At 38.6% G+C, this 20,952-nt stretch overlaps 1 protein-coding gene across 1 annotated transcript in view; it reads left to right on the top strand.

The window, feature by feature from the left end:
- The window catches only part of ngef (neuronal guanine nucleotide exchange factor), a 33,753-nt gene extending 14,408 nt beyond the window's left edge, over positions 1-19,345 (top strand). The window contains exons 5-15 of the mRNA XM_082501813.1: positions 2,347-2,597; positions 3,472-3,632; positions 3,734-3,886; positions 5,692-5,821; positions 12,758-12,832; positions 14,154-14,243; positions 16,312-16,469; positions 17,438-17,596; positions 18,226-18,305; positions 18,386-18,490; positions 18,624-19,345. Coding sequence (XP_082357939.1) covers positions 2,347-2,597; positions 3,472-3,632; positions 3,734-3,886; positions 5,692-5,821; positions 12,758-12,832; positions 14,154-14,243; positions 16,312-16,469; positions 17,438-17,596; positions 18,226-18,305; positions 18,386-18,490; positions 18,624-18,838 — 1,577 coding nt within the window. The 3' untranslated portion in view covers positions 18,839-19,345. The remainder of the gene's footprint in view (positions 1-2,346; positions 2,598-3,471; positions 3,633-3,733; positions 3,887-5,691; positions 5,822-12,757; positions 12,833-14,153; positions 14,244-16,311; positions 16,470-17,437; positions 17,597-18,225; positions 18,306-18,385; positions 18,491-18,623) is intronic.
- Positions 19,346-20,952: the final 1,607 nt, after the last annotated feature.

The following is a 20,952-nucleotide window of genomic DNA, read 5'->3' as shown; positions in this document are numbered from 1 at the left end:
GTGATGAATCAGAAAAGATGCACAGGAAAAAAGGTCAGACCCCAAGCAGGGAGAAAAACAGAATAACATAATATAACATGACATAACATAACACTGTTGTCACTCATGTAGCAGGATACTCAGACAAACTGATCCAGCTACACTCTCAGAGAAAAACTGGTTCAATCCAAAGACAAAACTAAAAAATACGAACTAAGCAACATAACGTATTCTGTGCAGTGCAGCACATTTGCACTACATTTTTTTAATGCAGAAACCAAACAGCCACTCTATAAATGCATGATGTAACATAGAAGAGCCACCTCAATAGGACAAGACTTAGCTGTACATCTGCAACTAAAGGATAAAGGTCATTCTTTTGAGGATGCCAGTGTTCACATTTTGGACTGAAAACTAAAAGGAGCCATCTATGTCCACTGTGAACAACCATCATTAAACAGCGAGGGTTTGTTATGACACCAACTGTCAGCCACCTACAATGCAGTTTTGAGATCATTTCCCAGGCGCCTCAAACCGCACTCACATCTTAGGTCAGGTGTCCTCAATAGGTCACAAAAAAGGTGGAGACAATATCTCACAATGGTTTCACTTGAAACTTCTGGTGATAAGGGACAACACCCAGTATGGGTTTAAATACCTGGGACTCTCCACCATTTGATTTAGAACTGAATAAGCCTCCTGGATGAGAGGTGTCTTCTCAAAACTTAAAGAAGTCCAGTCATTTTCTTCCAAACTTCTTAGACTATCAAGGCCCGGATGACTGAGAACCTACACAGAAATTAAAAAATGTCATGAGAGTTTGATAATATAACAATACAAAGAGCATGCACACAAAGTAATTTAGACACCCCATTCTCAATAAATATTTGCCTAAATTCTGGATCGTGGTTCTATTGATTATTTGGAAACACCGACACATACTAATACCAAAAACAATTCCTGTATATTTTGGTTTTATTTTTATTTAATCTGTAAGTATCTTTGGTGGAATGGTGATTAGCACTGGCACCTCACAACCAGTGAATTGATCGATAGACTATATGACAGTTAATTTTGAGATAACTGCTAAAATCGACTTTTCAAAAAAATTTACAAATTACCACAGGGGAACAACTTACTGTAAATTAGCCACTGTTAGCCATCCCAAGCAGATGGGACATTAGGCCAGCTGGGTGACAGTGAAGTGTAGCCCTAAACAGAAGCCCCTGGTACACCACCAGTCTCTGCACATTTCAAATTGATTTTCCCCATTCACACATCTGCTGAGGAAAAAACTCTTTAGCACATGTTTTCTATAAACAGCATTCTGGACTTTCTGGACACCACTCGGGTACCTGAGTGGTGCTGGGTTGAGATTCACGAGTCTGGAGCGGAATTAAAAACATGACATTCATTTAAGGTTATCACGTGTTTTGTGAGCAAATGCTTTTGCATATTCGTAGTGTTTCCCCCCTTAAATGAAATATCTACTTTGCAAGTATTGCAAGTTGCCCTGTTGTCATCCGTTCTCGTAAAGTATAATCAAACTTTTGAGCGTTTGAGCCGCCGTGTTTCCTGCCAGGTAAATGACGCTCCGCAACGTGGTGACGTCATTCGGGGCGACTGGAATCGATAAGGGAATCGTTTGCAAAAATGGCAAAAAATTCCAAGGAATTGAGACAGTGGGAACCGGTTCTCAACAAGAACCGGGTTTTGATACCCATCCCTATCCTCAACTGTACCTAAAAGTGAAATGTGGATTATTAAACACAAGGTCTCTCTTCTAAATGACTGTTTGTAAATTATATAAATGCCCCCAAACTCCCAAGTGTTAACTCATTTGATCCTGAATTAACACACTTACCTTTGTCCACCCTAAATGGAAAACTCTAAAGTCAGTTTTATTTGTTGCTATCTATCCTCACTGTTTCTATCTGATTTCGCAGACCTTTTATCTGATTTAGTGGTCAGTTGAGCTAAAACTGAATTATAGTATAGGTTTTGTGGTTTCTAACCAATTTCATTTTACAATGACATCTAGAAGTGATGGAATTTTAACTTGTTCTAACAGTGGCATACTATTATAGCACCACACTCAAATTCAGTGAACTCTTTAAAACAACCCTATAACAAATGTTTGTGAAGGCAGACTAAATGGTTAGGTGCTTGATTTTATACACTTGTGGCAATGAGACTAAAGAAACAAGTACATTTTCAGTTTAACTGACTAACCCAGAACTTTTATCCATATACAATAGTGTATGCCTTCTGTCTAGACACCGTATGAAAGAATGGTAATTGAAGCCACTGAAAAAATAAGCTGTATATGCATACTTAACGCGCACTAATCATTTTTTGACTCTTTAGCCTTCCTGTACCAGGAATACCGAGACACCTCCAAGCAGCAGGAGATTGAGCAGCGGCGTCAGCGTGACAACCTTTTTCCTGGGGTCAAGGCAGGGACTGTGGGGACAGACTCTGGTGTAATGTCTCCACCAGTGTTACAGCTGCAGCTGAGGAATAGTGCTCAGTCACTGACCTTGTGGCAGAACCTGGAAGCTGTGCAGGCAAGCGGTCTGCTTACTCAGTTACCGCACAAAGAAATTATAATGCAAGAGGTGAGCAATTTTGTGATGCCAAAAAGTTATTTGGATTGAGTAACGTTATTTATTACAGTAACATGTTTGATTTCAATGACGTCTTTAGAACAACTCCTTGTTTCACAAATGTTTGTAAAGGCAGACTGTATGGCGAGAGACCTTTATTGCAAACTGGGTTAAGTGTAACTAGATTATGTGTCTGTTATCTGAATTCACTTACCCTACAATGACAATCAGGATAAACAGTCACATGAAGCTGGTTATGAACTCGCTATATTAATCCAAGGTTTTGATTTTATTCACCTGTGGCAATGGGACTGAAAACACCTGCATTTAAAATTTAAAAGGACTGGCCCACTATGTTTAGTGTACTTTATTAGTCATAAACTTGGGAAATCCTTTAGAAAAAATACACTAAGCTCCAGGAAGTGTAACGATATGTACGTTTGACCTTAGCAGACTCAATCACAACAGGCACTTAATAAAGAGATCTTAGCATATGTGTGCATGCAAAACATATAAATGGCATACAAATAGACGAATGTACCAAGTGATACTAAAATATTTCAGTGTAGACCATAGCTTATGTGATAAGGTGGATAATCAATTAATTGTGGTGTTGGTCATTTGGTATTTGATCCTTCTACAAGTTAAAATTGCCCTGGGCAAGACACTGAACCCAAAAGTTGCTCCCAAGCGAACCACTAGAACTGGTGTGTGAATGGTTAGATAGTAAAAACACACTGTAAAGTGCAATGGTTAGAAAGGACTAAGTAAAGACTATTTGCCCAACTGGTAGACAGACTGACAATGCTGCTGAGAAACAAATTAAAAGACAGCTGCCCTGGTAGTGATTTGTTTATACTGTATTGAAATTTCCTTTTGTCCCTAGGCCATGTTTGAGCTGGTCACTTCAGAGGCATCCTACTACAAGAGTCTGGAAATTTTAGAGACACATTTCCTACGTAACCCTGTTTTAGTGAACACGCTAAGCCAGTCCGACATGCATTTTCTGTTTTCCAACATCGAGGAAGTGATGAAAGCCAGTGAAAGGTGGGACAGTATATGTTAACCAAAATCAGTTTATTAAGTCTTAACTGTGAAGTTTAGCCACACAATGTGCTTGAGTTATAGAAATCTCATAATTTTTTCAGGTTCCTGATGGATCTTGAACACCGAATTGAGAAGTCTATTTTGATTCCTGATGTGTGTGACATTGTTTATTACCATGCAGCAAAACACTTCAATGTGTTTATCACATACGTCATTAATCAGGCGTACCAGGAGAAGAACTACAGACGCATTTTGTGAGTATTATATTTCATATGCCTTCTTCATACACAAATAGTTAAATTATGGAGTGTTGTATGAGTCATTTTTTTTGTTGTTGTTAGAAAAATATGAATGATCGTAATTTATATTTATTTACACTTATATTTTTTAAAAATTCATTTTTCATAGTGTTTTTGTTTCTGTTAAAACAACACAATATAGTTCCTGCTATTTTTGTAAGCATTGCTGTTAATGATAAATACATGCTTGGAATTAGAGAAAGTTTTAAAATAAATATCATCTGTTAATGTTTTAAGTCTCTGTTAAGCAAGTTTTTGTAATGACAAATGTTGAGAAAATGCACAGTGTTGTTGGGTATGACCAGTACAATGGGAGAAATAATTATTTGATGCCTGATGAATTTTGTAAGTTTGCTTATAAATGAAATCTGTTAATAAATTTTTAATAGAGACAGACAAAATATCAACAAAAAAAAGATGCTTTTACATAAAAGTTATACATTTATTTGCACGCCATTGACTGAAATAAGTATTTAATCTCTAAGCAAAACATGACTGGGTCAACTTTGGTTGCCAAGTACAATAGAAAGACATTTCTTGTAGTTGGTCACCAGGTTTCAGGAGGGATTTTGGCTTACACGTCTTTAAGAAAAGTCTTTAATAAACTCAATTTAACCTAACCTAACCTAACCTAACCTAACCTAACCTAACCCCTAACCCAATTTATAAAACCCAGATTATTGGCTTAATCCCTTTCTAGCTTCTAATTTTTTTCCTTTGTTTTCACTTCTTTCCAGGTAATTGGGAAATTTTTAAGGGGATTCTGGTTTCTTTCTTACTTTTTTGAAAGTGTTTTTACATTGTCTTAATTAACGGGGTTCATATGTATGTCATTGTAGTGATTTTCAAAATGTGCTCTCCAAATGTTGTCAGTTTGGATAGGTAATGATTGTGGGTTGTTTGTATTGTAGCTTTTCTGCCTATCTCATATCTAATTTTGGTTTCATTTCATATACAAGTTTCATGGGAAAATAATTTTATTTGCTTTATTCATGCAAAAGGCAGTTCATATTTAATTGCATGTAAGACTGCTTTTTTTCTTCACAATGTTTGGTGTTAGCCATGTATTGTTATTTTTTATTTTGCATTCTTGTTCAAATGTTTAGTATTTTGCATTTAAAGGCTGCAGTTATTGATTTTATGTAGGTGGACACTAAAGGTTTGATGTCATTAGTGACCATATAGGGACCTTATTTGTATCATCTTTGGTAGGGCCATATTTCTTTTGGTTATATATGACTAAAAAGAGACAGGAGAAAGAGCTAGAGGTGGCAGAGATGTTAAAATTTTTATTGGGAGTGATGAGAATGGACAAGATTGGAAATGAATACATCAGAGGGGCACCTCAGATTGAATGATTTGGAAAGATGCTTTGCAATGAGGAAGGGTGAATAGCAGAAGACGAGAGAGGAGATATATGTACTGTATGTAGTAAAGAAGGATATGCAGAAAGTGGGTATGCAAAAAAGGATAGGAACAGATTGAGATGGAGGCTAATGATTTGCTTTTATGAACCCTAAAGGGTGCAGCTGATTGCTCTTGATTCTAGTATGAATCTCTCCAAAGAACCTCCTTTTAACCTACCATTAAATATGTACAGGCCAAAGACATGTCATAGACATACTGCTGCACTGCCACTTTCCTTATCTATCAACACATATAGAGATAAGGAGAAGAACATATAGTATATGGAGAACATATAGTATTCAAATAAGCAATGTGTTTGAATGTCCAAGTTCTGATTATGACTGTCTGTCCAGAGACGGAAACCAGCAATTTCGGGACACCATGGCTACACTAGAAAACCATCCATGTGTCAAGGGCCTGTCCTTTACATCTTTCCTCATCCTTCCTTTTCAAAGGATTACAAGGCTCAAGCTTCTTGTTCAGGTGAGTTTACCAACACTGTTATATCTAACTATCTATCTATCTATCTATCTATCTATCTATCTATCTATCTATCTATCTATCTATCTATCCATCCATCCATCCATCCATCCATCCATCCATCCATCCATCCATCCATCCATCCATCCATCCATCCATCCATCCATCCATCCATCCATCCATCCATCCATCCATCCATCCATCCATCCATCCATCCATCCATCCATCCATACGTAGGGATGGAAATCGAGAATTGGTTCCAATAGTTCAGTTCCTTGGAATTTTTTAGCCTGCTAGACAAAGCGTCAGAAAGAATTGGCTGAAATGCTAAAATTGGGAGTAAAACAAGTCACATAGCATGTTGTGTAGCCCCCATAGTTCTTGTGGTGAAGACAGATACGTCTATACAGTTCTGTGTAGACTACTGGTAGGTGAATGAGGTGTCAGTCAGGGTGTTGGGTCTTTGGCTACGTTCACACTGCAGGTCTTAATGCTCAATTCTGATTTTTTGATCAAATCCGATTTTTTTGCCTGCTCGTTCACACTACAAATAAAATGCGACAGCAAACGCGCTCTAGTGTGAACGCTCAAAGCGGCCCGCATGCGCAAAAGAAGCTGTCACACACAACGAGCTCTGTTTAGACAGCAACAGTATTGTTTGACTGATGGCCCTTAATATGCAGACTTCGGACTTCGTTTCCCAATTTTTGCTTTAAGTTATTTTGTTATTTACATAATAATGTAAATAACCTAATAATGATCCTTATTGCTGTTTAAGAGAGGAGCGGTGCTTCAAATGATAGCTGCAGATTTCTGTCAGAATCTGCAGATTATACAGTACAAATAAAATGTTCACGTTGTCTTCCCAACAGTTTCACTAACATCTACACTGGATGGCCAGGAAGCGTTCGCGATGTCTTCTCGGGCGCTTCTCTGGCGCTGATAATTGGCTTCAGTCTTGTGTCGGTGACGTAAAAGGCGGATTTAATGCGACTTGACCGTTCAAACAGCAGTCGCTTTCTAAAACATCGGATATGTATTGGATTCAGTACCACATACGAAAGTGACCCAGATCGGATTTGAAAATATCGGATTTGCGCCGTTCACACTGTCATAGCATGATCGGATATGGGTCGCATAGGGTCAAAAAAATCGGATTTGATGCGCTTTCGCCTGCAGTGTGAACGTAGCCTTTGACCCAGCATTTTTAGTTTATTTTGTATTCGTGATTCTTTCCGTTGCATCATGAAGATGTTTTAAGTTCAAGTTTATACAGATTAGTCTTGAGTTAGTTCTTTCATCCCTCAGAGATTATTTTTATTTCTGGTTCATGTTTTCATGTCTTTGTCTCATCTCTGTGTCTCCTCTGAGAGTCTGTCATGTCCTATGTGTATGTTTTCCCTGTCATGTCTCTGTTTATTCCCTCTCCGTCTCATGTTTGTGTTCCCTATTTGTTTCTCGGTTCCTTAATTGTGTCTCTGTGTTTCATCTCCCTCACCTGTTCCCATTTTCCTCACCTTGTGTTTCATCCTTTGTCTCCCCGAGTCTGTTATATGCCTCCATGTTTTGTAGATCCCCATTTCTACTGTCAAGCTTGTGTGTCCTTGTCAATGTTCGTGCGTTCATGTACTTCCTGTTTTATTTTGACAGTCACTCGTCCTGTGCTAAATGTGTGTAGTAATGCTTCCCCTGTCTCATTATGTCTAATTTGTTCCTGTTGTGTTCCCATGTATTTCCACTTCCCTCATCACCCAGTGATATATATTGTCTCTGTCTTCCTCACCCCTTTGTCAGATCATCTGTTCATCTTCCTCACGTGTTCCAGGTTTTCATGTTTCTAGTTTCATGTTCCTTGCTTCATGTGTCACATCCTTAATGATTTAGTTCATGCCCAGTTAATGTTTCCTAGTGACCTCTTGTCATTGTTTTGCATCTTTATTTAGCCTCAATAGCCTTAAAACCTAGTTTTGCCCTCAGAATGTCTGCATTTGGGTCCTTACTACAGCAATGACAGCAGCTGCAGCCAGTGACAGTGTCACAGTTTGACGTTTACTCCATGCCCCAGGTCCTGGATCGGTTTGGCACTGCTTGTTTTTTCACAACATTGGATTTAACTAAGGACTACTGGTAGATTACCTTGCCTCTATAGTTCAAGGAAAAACCAGCCTTCTGCACTCTGTACGGTTTGTAAAAATAAGTCACAGTTCTGTTCGGCTCGTTTGAAGCCCCAACCACCCTTCAATGCCTTATGGCTGTTGTGTCATGCTGCATATCCTTCCATCTACTTGGATGACGTTATCATCACCAGTGGAATCTGACCAGAGTATGTGAGTAGCCACAGTCCTGGAGTCTCTGAGGCTCGCAGCCAACCCAAAGAAGAGTGCAGTAGGACGACCAGATGTACAGTATCTGGAGTACCACTTAAGAAGTGGTCAGATACACCCTCAGATAGAAATAACAGCAGCCTTCACATTCTGCCTGCATCCCAAGACCAAAAAAGAGGTGAGATGGCTCTTGGGGCTGGCTGGTTACTACTGGTGGTTCATGCCCGACTTAGTTGACCAGCCCCTCACAGATCTGGTCCAGTGAACAGAGCAGTGGCAGGCAGGGTTTGTGCAAGTAAAGAAGGCTCTTTATGGGGAACGCCTGCTCCACAGTCCTAATGTTTCCCTACCTTTCATTCTGCCTACTGATGCCTGAATAAGGGGCTGGGGGCAGTACAGTGGAAAAGGAGTGCTTCGCCATGCAATGGGCAGTCGACTATATTCGTTATTGCCTCCTGGGCAACCCTTTTACCCTCTGTTCACTCCATCGCATGAAGAATGCCAATACCTGGATCAACCAGTGATATCTGGCTCTCCAGTCTTTTAAGTTCAAGGTGATCCATAGGCCATGGGCGCAGATGCTTGTGGCTGATTTCCTAAGACAGGTTATTTGAATATCTGAATTTAAGTAGGATGCAGGAACTGGGGTGTGTAGAGCAGCAAAAGGCAGCTGTCCCCAGTTTGGAGAGTTTCCTGTCTGACAACAACCTAAACCTTGCCAATGGAGTCATAGACAACATTGTTGCATTCTTTGTCTCTTTGGTTTGGTTGGTAATTTATTTCAACATGTGAACAATATACAAGTACATTTAGAAAAGAAATAAGAGAGAAAAAAAAACTATACAAATTACATACAAAAAAAATACATTCTTTGTCTCTTTCAGACAACAGATCAGTAAATATTTTCCAGGGACAGCAGAAGTGAATAGCTGGATGAGAAACGGCATCAGCATCAAAGCATCTGACATGTCTGAAGATTTTACAGTTGTTCAGCAGGAGAGTTTAATAGAACTGTCTTGTGACGAGACACTGAAGTCCCCTTTCAGAAATCAGACATGGTTGGACTTTTGGACACAGCTGCCCAGTAAATACTTTAGGGAAAGCCATGCACTTTCTTTTTCCATTTGTGACAAGCATGTTGAATGCTAAATCAAATCTCAGACTGAAGCTGACCTCAAATGACCTTTATATCACAGAACTGTCTGGAGCCATGCCCATCCTTTTCATTTGGTATGTAGGCTGTTTCCAGGAGCCAGGAGCATAAACCAGCTGTACTCCACTGAACCATCCAAGATGTGCTCTCAGTGGCAGGGGAACAATATGAGAACAGCCCCACCAAGGGTGGTGACAGAGCATATCGGAGACGGCGGCAACTTATAATAACAATGCTCAGTGGCCCGTGGAGCTAATAACAGACCAAAGTAACCTCCCTAAACAGGATTAAGTAACCATCATAATGAGAAGACATCCAAGAAATAGACTCAAGCATGAAGAGCTGGACAGCTTGAAGAGTTGGACAGTTCTTACATGTACATCTACGGTCTAAAGAAGTTAACTGCACCTGGCAGCACAAATGAACCAGCTGTTAATGGATGAGACATACCCAGACTGGCTAAGTGAAGGCAGGACAGTCCTAAACCCTAAAGACCTGCTTCAACACTACATGAAAGATCCTGTCATTGTAGCAGCTAAGATGAACAGCTATATGGCTCAGAAAGGAATAGACAGAAAAACCAGAGGGGCAAAGCTATATCTACTGATAGATAAAGCAGTCACTCGAGACCATAAAACCAGACCAACCTGTGCACTGCCTGGATGGACTATAAAAAAGCCTATATTTATTTACTTCTATTTATTTATTTATTTATTTAATCGTTTGCAAAAATGGCAAACAATTCCAAGGAATTGAAACAGTGGGAACCGGTTCTCAACAAGAACCGGTTTTCGATACCCATCCCTAAAGAGGAGGAACCATCATGGAAGGACAGGCCCCTGCACAGTATGTACCACCGGCAGATAGAGGAATTGGCTGACATCCAGAAATCCCACCAGTGGCTGGACAAAGCTGGAGTGCTAGACGAAATCAAGCTGTATGCCTGGAGTGAAGGAGACATCACTCCAGGCCACCTGGAGTGATGTAGTGCACAGAGGCACTAATCATGGCAGGAGAGGAACAAGTTCTGAGCACAAGATCCATAGAGGCTGGGGTCTATCACACCAGGCAAGAACCCAGGTGCAGGCTGTGTAAAGATGCCCCTGAGACAATCCAGCACATAACAGCAGGGTCCAAGATGCTAGCAGGCAGGAACATACATGGAACGCCATAACCAAGTGGCCGGCATAGTATACAGAAGTGTTTGTGCCGAATATGGCCTGGAAGTCCCGAGGTCAAAATGTGAGACACCCCAGGGGTAGTGGAGAATTGCCGAACTAAGATCCCGTGGGACTTCCAGATACAGGCAGAGAAAATGGTGGTGGCTAACCACTGGACATAGCAGTGGTAGACATGCAGAATAAGACGGCTGTAGTGATAGACGTAGTAATACCAAGTGAGAGCAACATTAGGAAGAAGGAACACACTGAGTTGGACTGATTGATGCTGTTTGGTTATTTCTAACCAAACAGTGATCCAGGAGCAGGTGGCAGTGAGGAATGCTGGTTCTCACTTCATCCACAGTTCCCATATGCGTTGTAAATAACCTCCCTCAGTGGGTTTGCTGGCATAGTAACAACCAATTCATTCTGTGTTATCAGTTATGTATGGTTTGTTCCAGTATCCCTATCCCACTACTCATCAGTATGTCCTGTTTCCTGAAAACTTGACGTGGACCTTGTTAATCTGGGCAATATCTGAGTCAGTTAGACTTCAGTTATTTGTCTCTTGTTCATACTTTGAGGTAGGCTTAGGTACCATGGGGGACCATGATTTTGTTCCAAAGACAGTGTTGCATAAACACACACCTCAAACAAACAAACAAACAAACACACAAACACACAAACAAGGGGTTCTTAAACAGTTTAAGCTGCTTTGGTGTTAATCAAATTAACAACAGGTTCACTAGATGTGTAACAAGACAATTCCTCAAAAGGTGAAAGCCACTGACATTTTTTTCCTGATTGTTTTTTCACTATTTTTTGCATTTTGCCAGTGCCACTACTTGTAGCATAAGAAAACAGAAAGTTACTCTAGGTCAGGGGTGGCCAACTCCGGGCCTCGAGAGCCGGTGTCCTGCAGGTTTTAGATGTGTCCTTGATCCATCATAGCTGATTTAAATGACTAAATTGCCTCCTCAACGTTTCTTGAAGTTCTCCAGAGGCCTAGTAATGAACTAATCATGTGATTCAGGTTTGTTGATCCAGGGTGATATCTAAAACCTGCAGGACACCGGCTCTTGAGGCCTGGAGTTGGCCACCCCTGCTCTAGGTCTTCAACCTATCAGCAGGACCGTAATCTGTTCCTCTGTGCAAGGAGGCACAGGATGAGTTCAAGGATAAGCCAGCAAGCCAGTGGTGTGAATGTCTCTAAACAATCAGAAACAGACTTCATGAATGTGGCCTGATGGCCCCACATCCTGTAGTAGACCCTTCTACTCTCTACCCAGAATTCTGGATCCCAGTTGGTATTGCCAAACCACTGGTGCCCTGTGGTTTTTACATATGAGAACAGGTTTGTTCAGAGCACATGTTACAGATGTGAAAGGGTCTGGAGAAGCTGGGGAGAACATTATACTGCCTATAACATCATTCAGTATGACCACTTTGATGGGTCAATGATGGTCTGGGGTGGCATATCATTGAAGGGACGTACAGACCCCTACAGGCTAGGCAAAAGCAACTTGAGGTCCAGGGTTATCAGGATCCTTGGACCCATTGTCAGACTCTACACTAGTGTAGTGGTTCATGGGTTTCTCCTGATGCACAACAATGCCTTGTCTTATGATGCTAGAGTATGCGGGCAGTTCCTGGAGGATGAAGGAATTGATACTATTGACTGGCCCCCACACTTACTTGAATACAGTAGAACACCTCTAGGACATTATCTTTCACTCCATCCAATGCCTCCAGGTTAGACCTCAGAATCTTTCATTTTGAATGCACACAGAACAAGGGATGTCAAAATAAAACAGGAAGTAATGAACACAGAGACCAAGACTAAGAGACAAGAGACAAGACTGAGGGGACAGAATGGGGACACAAAAAGGAAATAAAAACAACCTTGCGGTAACTCAATGCAGAAATATCTGGGACATAACAATGACACTATAATAAAAGGTCAGAATTACAACAGTACAAAATGTAAAAACTATAATACAAAGATAATCAAAACTAGAAACCACTAAGCATCCCCAAAACTCAAAACGGACCATCACAAGTAGCCTGCTGTTTTTTTGTTTCAGTTTGACTTTTTATAGGTGAATAGTTTTGCATTCCATCAAATGATGTGGTCCTTTCTATCCCAACTGACTTTAAATTTCAACATTATCTACCATGCTGTTTTTTTCCAGTGAAATCTGATGTGATTTTGAAGTGTTCCTTTAACGTTTTAAGCAGTGAACGCTTGCAAAGAAAATGTATATGATGATGATGATGATGATGACCACTTTGTCTTCGACAGAACATTCTGAAAAAAGCTGAAGAAAACTCAGAGAGGGAAGCAAATGCCATAAAAGCACATCATGAACTGGAGAAGGTGAGCAACATTTTTCATTTTATTTCCTTTTTCAGCGTTTGATTTTCTAATAATTAATTGATTTATGACACTATTACTACTGCCCCATTTTAAAAACATTTTTAGTTGAACTTGAACTTGGTGGCAGCAACATATGTCTCGAAAAAGTTTTGACAAGGTTTATTACTGTGTAGCGTCATCGACTTTTCTTTTAACAACAGTCTGGAAATGTATGGGAACTGAGGAGAAGAATGCTTTCCCATTCTTGTCTGATATAAAATCCTAAGAGATACAATCAAAAGGTCTTATTTCCCATTTTGTTTCATTATGTTTAGTGTTTTCAGTTAGTGAGAAGTCTTGACTGCAGGCAGGTAAATCTAGACTCTTATACGATGAAACCTTGATTTTTAAAAATATCTACAGTAAGCAGTTCAGCATTTTTAAAATGGAATTCACATAAGGCATTATCTGGATGAGCGCATATGTTGTTGTATATACCTTGGTGTGCAAGGTTGCCAGTATCACTAATGAGGCCTCATATTGTCAGAGATGCAGGCTTTTGAAGCAAGCTCCCATTAGTCAGATGATCGCTCTTGTTTTTAGACTGAAGGATACAATGAATATCATTTAAAAAACAAATTTCAAATTTTGATTCATAATGCTCTTTGCACGATAGAACTTTTAGGTCAAACTAGTACGGTAACTTTTGTACCACTGGTGCAATAGTAAAATTCCAATGGTTCCTGAAAGCAACAACTCTGTGCTTTTCACTGATATTTGGGTCATTACAGTAATCCCAGTCAAGGTGCCACATTAAAATCATTACAGATGTTTTAAAAAAATGTTGCAAAATAACTGTATGACACCAGCAACATGTTAGGCTTTAGAGTATTAAACTGTATTTTTTGGACGGCCAGTTTTGTGGAAACTGGTGAATCACATCTTTACTTTTGCTAACTTGTCTACAGCAAGTTAAACCAATTAGCTGCAAAATGTTCCTCCCCTTGTTTCTTTTTAGCATTACTTTTTCAGGCTTTTGTCAACTTTTTAGAGAATGTAACAAATTCAAAGTGATTAAATATTTTCATGAAATAGTCAAATGTTTTATTTTATACTTTTTTCATTCCTTGTGTTGTATTGTAGCTAAAATATTGGTTTATGAGATCTGCAGGTATTTGAATTCTGTTTAATTCCATTAAAATGTTATAGAGTTGGGGTTGCAATATATACAACATACATAATAATATAACACTATGGACAGTTTGAATTTATGTTTAGTCTTTTCCTGTTTTATGGGGTAAATCATTTTTTTCTTTGTCTCTAATTTTTGTTTCTTTCTCAGATTGTAAAAGAGTGTAATGAAGGGGTGCGGAAAATGAGTCGCACCGAGGAGCTTATCAGCATTGAAAAGACACTTGAGTTTAAATCCAAGGTAAAATACATGTTATTGTAACAAGCTTTTTCAATCAAGGGGGAGTATATTGGTTTTTGGACCGAAGTGCAGACTCATTAGACAGAGTGAATAAACAAAAAATAACTTTTTTTTGTAGTTGGTCACCAGGTTTGCACACATCTCAGGAAAAATGCTGGCCCATGTCTTTTTATAGAAACTCACAGCACAACGACTTTCTTGCCTGCCTCTTGGCAACTCAAAGGTTCAGCTAACTCCACAGGTTTTCTTTAGGATTGAGATCCTCGTTTAGGTGGCACTCTCACTTGGTGTTGACTTTCTGCAGTACAGTATCACTTTTAGTCAATTGGTGTGTAACTTGGCCAAAACAATGCCGGACTCTATAGTTTTCTCTGCTCCCCTTCCCAGTTCCCCTTCAGTCACTCTCTGTCTGTCTGAGTGGTGTCCAAAACTGATGTGGACTTTAAAGTTAATTGAGAAACTTTCTGGGGAAAACCTGGTCTTGTTAGAAGAGACATCCATCGCACTTTGAATGGAGCTGTTTATGTGTATTATTTCATAATAATATTTAAATTTACAATAATGAGGAACACATTTCATCAACAGTAGATGTCTTTCTGAAAGTGCTGTAGCTAAGGGTTCTCTTTAGCATTATAGCCAGGATGACAAAAAGTCAGAGTTCTGTTGAGTCAAAGCATAGCAGCAGTCATCATTGGAGTTAATTATTGCTTGGGCCACATTGAGTGCTCTGCCTCTCACCAGACTGAAACACAATAGGACTCTAATGGGATACATGGCGATGATAATTACTTCCTGTTTGGAAGTGAGGTGGTAGAGAACCATCATCTCTGCTTTTCCAGCTGAGCTCCATGTGTGGAGAGGGGTTTCTGGAGGGAGTCTGAATCCAGTGAGTTCATAATGGCCATAATCATTCTGTCACCAAGCCAATGCTAGGCCAAGATGCACTTGCTGGACACAAAAGGTCAGCATTAAGGGTCAGTCTGCACTAAGATAAAAAGATTTCATACCAGGAAGCAGACACAAAACTAAGAACTGTTTTAGACCATTAAATTGTGACTGGGACTGTAACAATCTGGTTGTGACTGTGGAGAAACGTCAGCCTTAAGATGACAGCTGTGAATGACGGCATGGGCTACAGGTTCGATAGCAAGGGAGGACCAGGGGACTGTGAAAAACACTTTTTTCCCCAATATTTTTAGTTGAATCTATGATCATCACATATTTATCAATAATAACACAGTTTGAAGGGCATAGAATATAATATTTTTTCTCCCAAAAGGTGATTACCAAATAGCTATTAGCTGAAAACTTGGGATATTTTGGCATTATGTGGAACACATTTGAAATTTGAGGAAACTAGCAAGTGGATGGTAAAAGAAGAAGTGGCATAAAAACTGATCTGCAGTAGATGAACAGTACCTGAAAGTATCTAAAAGTCATGTCCTTAAAAATAGGAAACAAAAAACATTCAGCAGAGACCTGACACAGGAGAAGAGAGATGCATGTCCACTAAAGCCTCATCAGACATGGTCTTAATGGTAGGGTACTTCTGGTAATGAGGATACAATTACCATCCTAATCATCAATGCTTCACAGAGGTCAAGTAGCAGACTCCTTTTAACATCGGGAGTTAGGTTTTCTTGCTCAAATTGCAGCAAAGAAAACACCTAACGGAGATCAAGAACTGTTTGACCTTCATTTGTTAATTTGTTGCAAGACATGCAGCAAATGAGAAGTCTAAGGAGAATTCTGGTCAAGTTCTGGTTCCAACATGTACCTGTTTCTTTTTGACACACAGAGAAAATGTATTGTTTCAGATAATTGATTTAGATTTATGGACATCTTGAGCTGGCTATTATTCTCATTGTTAATTAAACATTCATTAATAAACAGTTGTGTTTATCTCTTTGACTGAGATGTTTTCCATATCACCCAAAGCAACTGCTTTCTCTTTGCTTGTGGGTAAATGGTCACTGCTATGTTAATTGAATTTCCAAATGTATTCTGTTTTGGAACAATTCAGTAAGTCTGTACCCCTTTTTGTTTGTTATTTCTCTTAACCTTGTAGTCTGTGCCCATCATTTCCCACTCACGCTGGTTGCTAAAGAAGGGCGACGTACAGCAAATGGGTGGACCAAAGAGTACTAGGACCATGCGAAGCCGTAAGCTCTACCAGCCTGTCTACCTGTTCCTTTTCAATAATCTGTTGCTGGTCACCAAACGCAGGTAAGCATTTAGTAAAGTACTCTAACACAATAGTTTTGTAAATTTTTTGAATAGATATTTAATTGGCACCTGACATTGATTTAGGTTCAGTTCTGAATTTCAGTCTTTTGACAAAAACCTTTATTTGCTTGGTCAAATATAACACTTCTTAAAAATCTCATCAACCAAATTAAACATCCAGGGTATACCCACAGCCGAGATCTTTTTCCTGCTCATGGATGGTAGGATTCATAACATAACATAACATAACATAACATAACATAACATAACATAACATAACATAACATAACATAATTTCCTTAGGGATTATTAAGGTAATCTGATTCTGATTCCGGATCATGTTCAGTAAGACACTTAGTTATGTTTGTGGTGTGATATACATGTAGAAAATTGTTTGGCCGTGCTTGGTAGGACATATATGTTGATGTCCACTGGAGCGTTGTGTTGTAGCTTGTATTTTGCCCCTCTGGTGTTCCTGCTAATTTCTTTCTGGAACAGGAGGGTCGAACCTACAACACGCTAGTTTAAGATTAGCTAGTCTAGACTTCAGATAAGCGGAAGAAAATGTATCGATGAGTTATTGTTTTGTTATTTTAGATTTTAACTCTTATTTAAGTGATTTTTATGAATTTTTGAACAGCTTGCATTATTCATAAATGGTTTTCAAATTTTCTTAGTTTCTTAGTTTTAGACTAGTTAATTAGTCTACCTTTTTTGCTAGTTTAGTCAATTATATAATTATATAATAAGCTGATATTCCCTCCTACTGTACTGACGATAAATTAAATAATGTGTTTAAAACAGCTTCACTAAAAACTAAAAGCTATCTTTACTAAGGATTACTGTTTAGACTACTTTACTAAAGTGTGCCAAATAAAGTGGAAACTGCGAAATGTTTAGATTACAACAGATCATTTTACTGTTGCTCTGTAAAACAGGGGATATTAATTCTGTTACACTGTTACCAGTGGGGACAAGTTCCAGGTTATTGACTCCTGTACACGGGCCATGTTGAGAACAGAAGATCTTGAAGACCAAGGTCAGCAGCTGGCCAATGTTTTTAATCTTAAGCTGCTTGAGAACCAAGATGAGCGTGAGGTCAACTATATGCTCAAGACCTCCAGTATGTGAGTATTCAGAGAAGAATCCTCTTAGGATTCCATTAAGCAGTTTCTATCATGTCTTCTATTTCCATTATTTGTAAAATACAGTGTAAAGACAGGAAAAATATGACAAGGCAAGAAAAATATTGCGACAGTCAAGAAACCTAAAGGACTGGGCCTTCCTTTGTATGTGAGCAAACTTTGCAAAATTGTTTAAGTAAAGCAATTTAGTCCTTCTGAAGCTTTTTACCACTTCTGAAATGTCTCCAGTTATGCCACAGAATGGGTGAAATCATGAACTTCATTGTAGTTTGTAAAGAAATTTCCATAAGTTCATGTAGGAAACAAGTCTGTGCATGATATTGATAAGCTGAACTACTGAGACAAACTAAAGTGTACATTTGCCTGGATCATTAAATGCAGAGTAAGTGCAGGTCAGTGGGGAGCAGGAATAATCATGCTCCAAGTATGGTCCAAGATCACATGTTCTACAATTCCCTCTATGGAAGGAGTCATGGCATTGGCTTGGATCTTACAGGTTTAAATTGTTTTGTATGGACTGTCTGCTTGCAAAAAAAGGTGAAAATACCATAAAGCAACGTGGTAGTCGGTTTTCTTTAAATGATTATTAATCAGTACTATCATGTGGGCAGGAGTGATAAGCTTCGATGGATATGTGCACTCACTCCTAACCGGCGCACACGCTTTATGTCTACTAGTGCCCACCAACCAGGTGAGACAGAATACGGAACCCACAAGTAAATTTCTTTGTCTGTGTAGACATGAATTTAAGTTGTCTATGACTTTTATCAGATTCTCCACAGGTGCAGTGTATTCAGTCATACTCAGCTCAGGAACCAGATGAACTCTCTACTGAAATGGCTGATGTTCTGAACCTCCTAGAGAGAACAGATGATGGTATGTAGATACAAAATCTGCTTATGTTTGTTATCAAAAACAATTGCTTTTTCTACCTAATACGTTTTGGTTTCTGCATTATTTTCTGTAATTTTGTCTTTGGTCACCTTGGGTCTGGTCTTCTTTATTCCAGGCTGGATGATGGGTGAACGGCTCCATGATGGTGAAAGGGGATGGTTCCCTAGTCGAGTAGCAGAGGAAATCCAGAACAAGGAAGTCCGAGCTCAGAACCTGAGAGAAGCCATCAGGATCCAACAGGCCCATGAAGGTGGCCTTCATGCTGGAGCCAAGAGTGGCGTAAGGGCAGGAAGACATGCACCAAAAGGCTCCATCTTCTCCAAATCATGAAGTAATCAAATGGGGGCAGCAGTGAAGAATAGCAGTTAATTTATAACAGTAATGTAACTTTATTTTTAGACAATTGCATCGTATGCCCTCACAACATAAAATATTTTTGAAACTCCACAATTGTAGCGTGAAAAGGGAAAAAAAATATAGTACTTGAGTCAAAAACTCAAACCAGTGATATTCTTTCAGGGCAAGCAAGGCAGATAAAACTAAAACTAAAAGTCACCATGCACAACTGGTGCAAGAAATGCTTCATATTGCATAAATGTTTACATGTGTTTGCAGGACCGCACATTTGTGTGCAATGGATTAATAAGTTAAATGTTGTCAAACCCCCTTATTGAGAAGGTTTTAAAACTGTAAAGCTGTAGTCATTTCATTATAAAGTTACTTTCATTACACTTACATAAAAAGACCCAACACACTACAAATGGACAAAATGATGAAAAGATGTTCATCAATTTACAGAATTTACGGAAACTATAACAATAAAAACAAAGAACGCTTTGTTTTGTTTCTCTTTGGCGGTCAAGCTATCTATCACTGTATATTATAAAGTAATGAAGTTTTCAATTATTAAATTAAATCTTGTATCAGCAACCAAGAAGGAGGACCTAATGCTGACTTCAGTTTAATGAGTTCAACAGAATGCATTCAAGAACTAAAATGTACTCAGAAATAAGATTCTTAGTGTTCATTTAAACTCACTCTGTTTTGTCTCAAGTTTCACATACAATAAGCTCTACCCTCTTTAGACTGACAACTAATGAAAAAGAAATTTGACAACTTCTGATTACAACATTGCCAGTGATTTGTATGTCAAGACCACTCTGCTGCTCTCCATTTCTCTATAACCATCATTATCTGCTTGATTCGTTGCAGACCTGTACTATAATTGTGATAAACATTTTCTGCACTTTAAATGTGTACGTATGTACAATTTTATATATATATATATATATATATATATATATATATATATATATATATATATATATATATATATATATATATATATATATATATATACAGATACAAGTAATTAAAAACCACATGCATGGCTTTTGTTGTACAAAAAGGGGCTATTTTGTTTCTAGTGTGTGTTGAACACACACAGTTCTCCTGATTTTCTCCTGATTTCTGTTCTACCACAATAACCTCAAGCTGCAACTCTTGTTTGCTGTCAAAGAAAAAACTATTCGGAGTGAAATAGCACATAAAACACAAAATTTCATGAAAACAAACACAAAAGGGTAAAAAAAAAAAAAAAAGCAAAAGCAATTGATTTTAAATTAACTGTCTAGAATGTAACTATGAACAGCTATTCACTATGCATGACTCCAAAATTCTGTTATAATATAATGTTTGTGCACAGTAATGAAGCATTTTCATCCTTGGATCTAAAGGATTACAATTAGTAATTTGTAAGATGTATACTAATGTTAATAAAAACAGATGTGTGAAACTTGCTGATATCAACTGAATTTAGAAATCTGAAAGTTTGTTTTTGTCTACCCAGTGCAAGGAACAATACACACTTCCAGAAGCCCTTGTTGATTTGATATATGCCAGTGGAACTAATGGCATGCTTAGAGTAGAAAATATAATTGGTTTAGAAAATATTAAAAATCCTTTTTGTTTTTTTTCCACTCTCTGGTTGCATTCTTGCACTTGCAGCCATTGTCATGTGTCACAGAGATGGACCCAAAAAAACAGAACAGCTTAAATCTGATGGGAGCGCAGGTGCTCCCATTGGTTTTAGGTCAAACGTTTAGGCCAAAGTACCATAATCTTGAACCTTTGGCAGCAACCCTGTGCTTTTCAGTGATATTAGGGTCATTACAGTAAACAGTGCATATCCAAATATTGGTATGTAACACAGAAAACAACACAGCAAACAGCAAAAACAAAACAGTAAAAAAAAAGAAAAGAAAAAAAAAACATTATAAAAATAACCCTAAATGCCCAATAAAATGTCTGTTTTTGCCATCCAACTCAATCATTCTCTCTTCTCTTAACCAACCTTCGTTGTCATTGGGCTGCTTGACACTGCCTGGGATTACCATAATCACCCTAATATCACTGAAACACGCAGAGTTGTGTAAATCACAATG

The sequence above is a fragment of the Aulonocara stuartgranti genome (assembly GCF_965226115.1).
Source record: "Aulonocara stuartgranti genome assembly, chromosome: 14".
Classification (NCBI taxonomy): domain Eukaryota; kingdom Metazoa; phylum Chordata; class Actinopteri; order Cichliformes; family Cichlidae; genus Aulonocara; species Aulonocara stuartgranti.
Note: the sequence above shows the minus strand (reverse complement) of the source record. Positions and strands in the feature narration are given on the sequence as shown.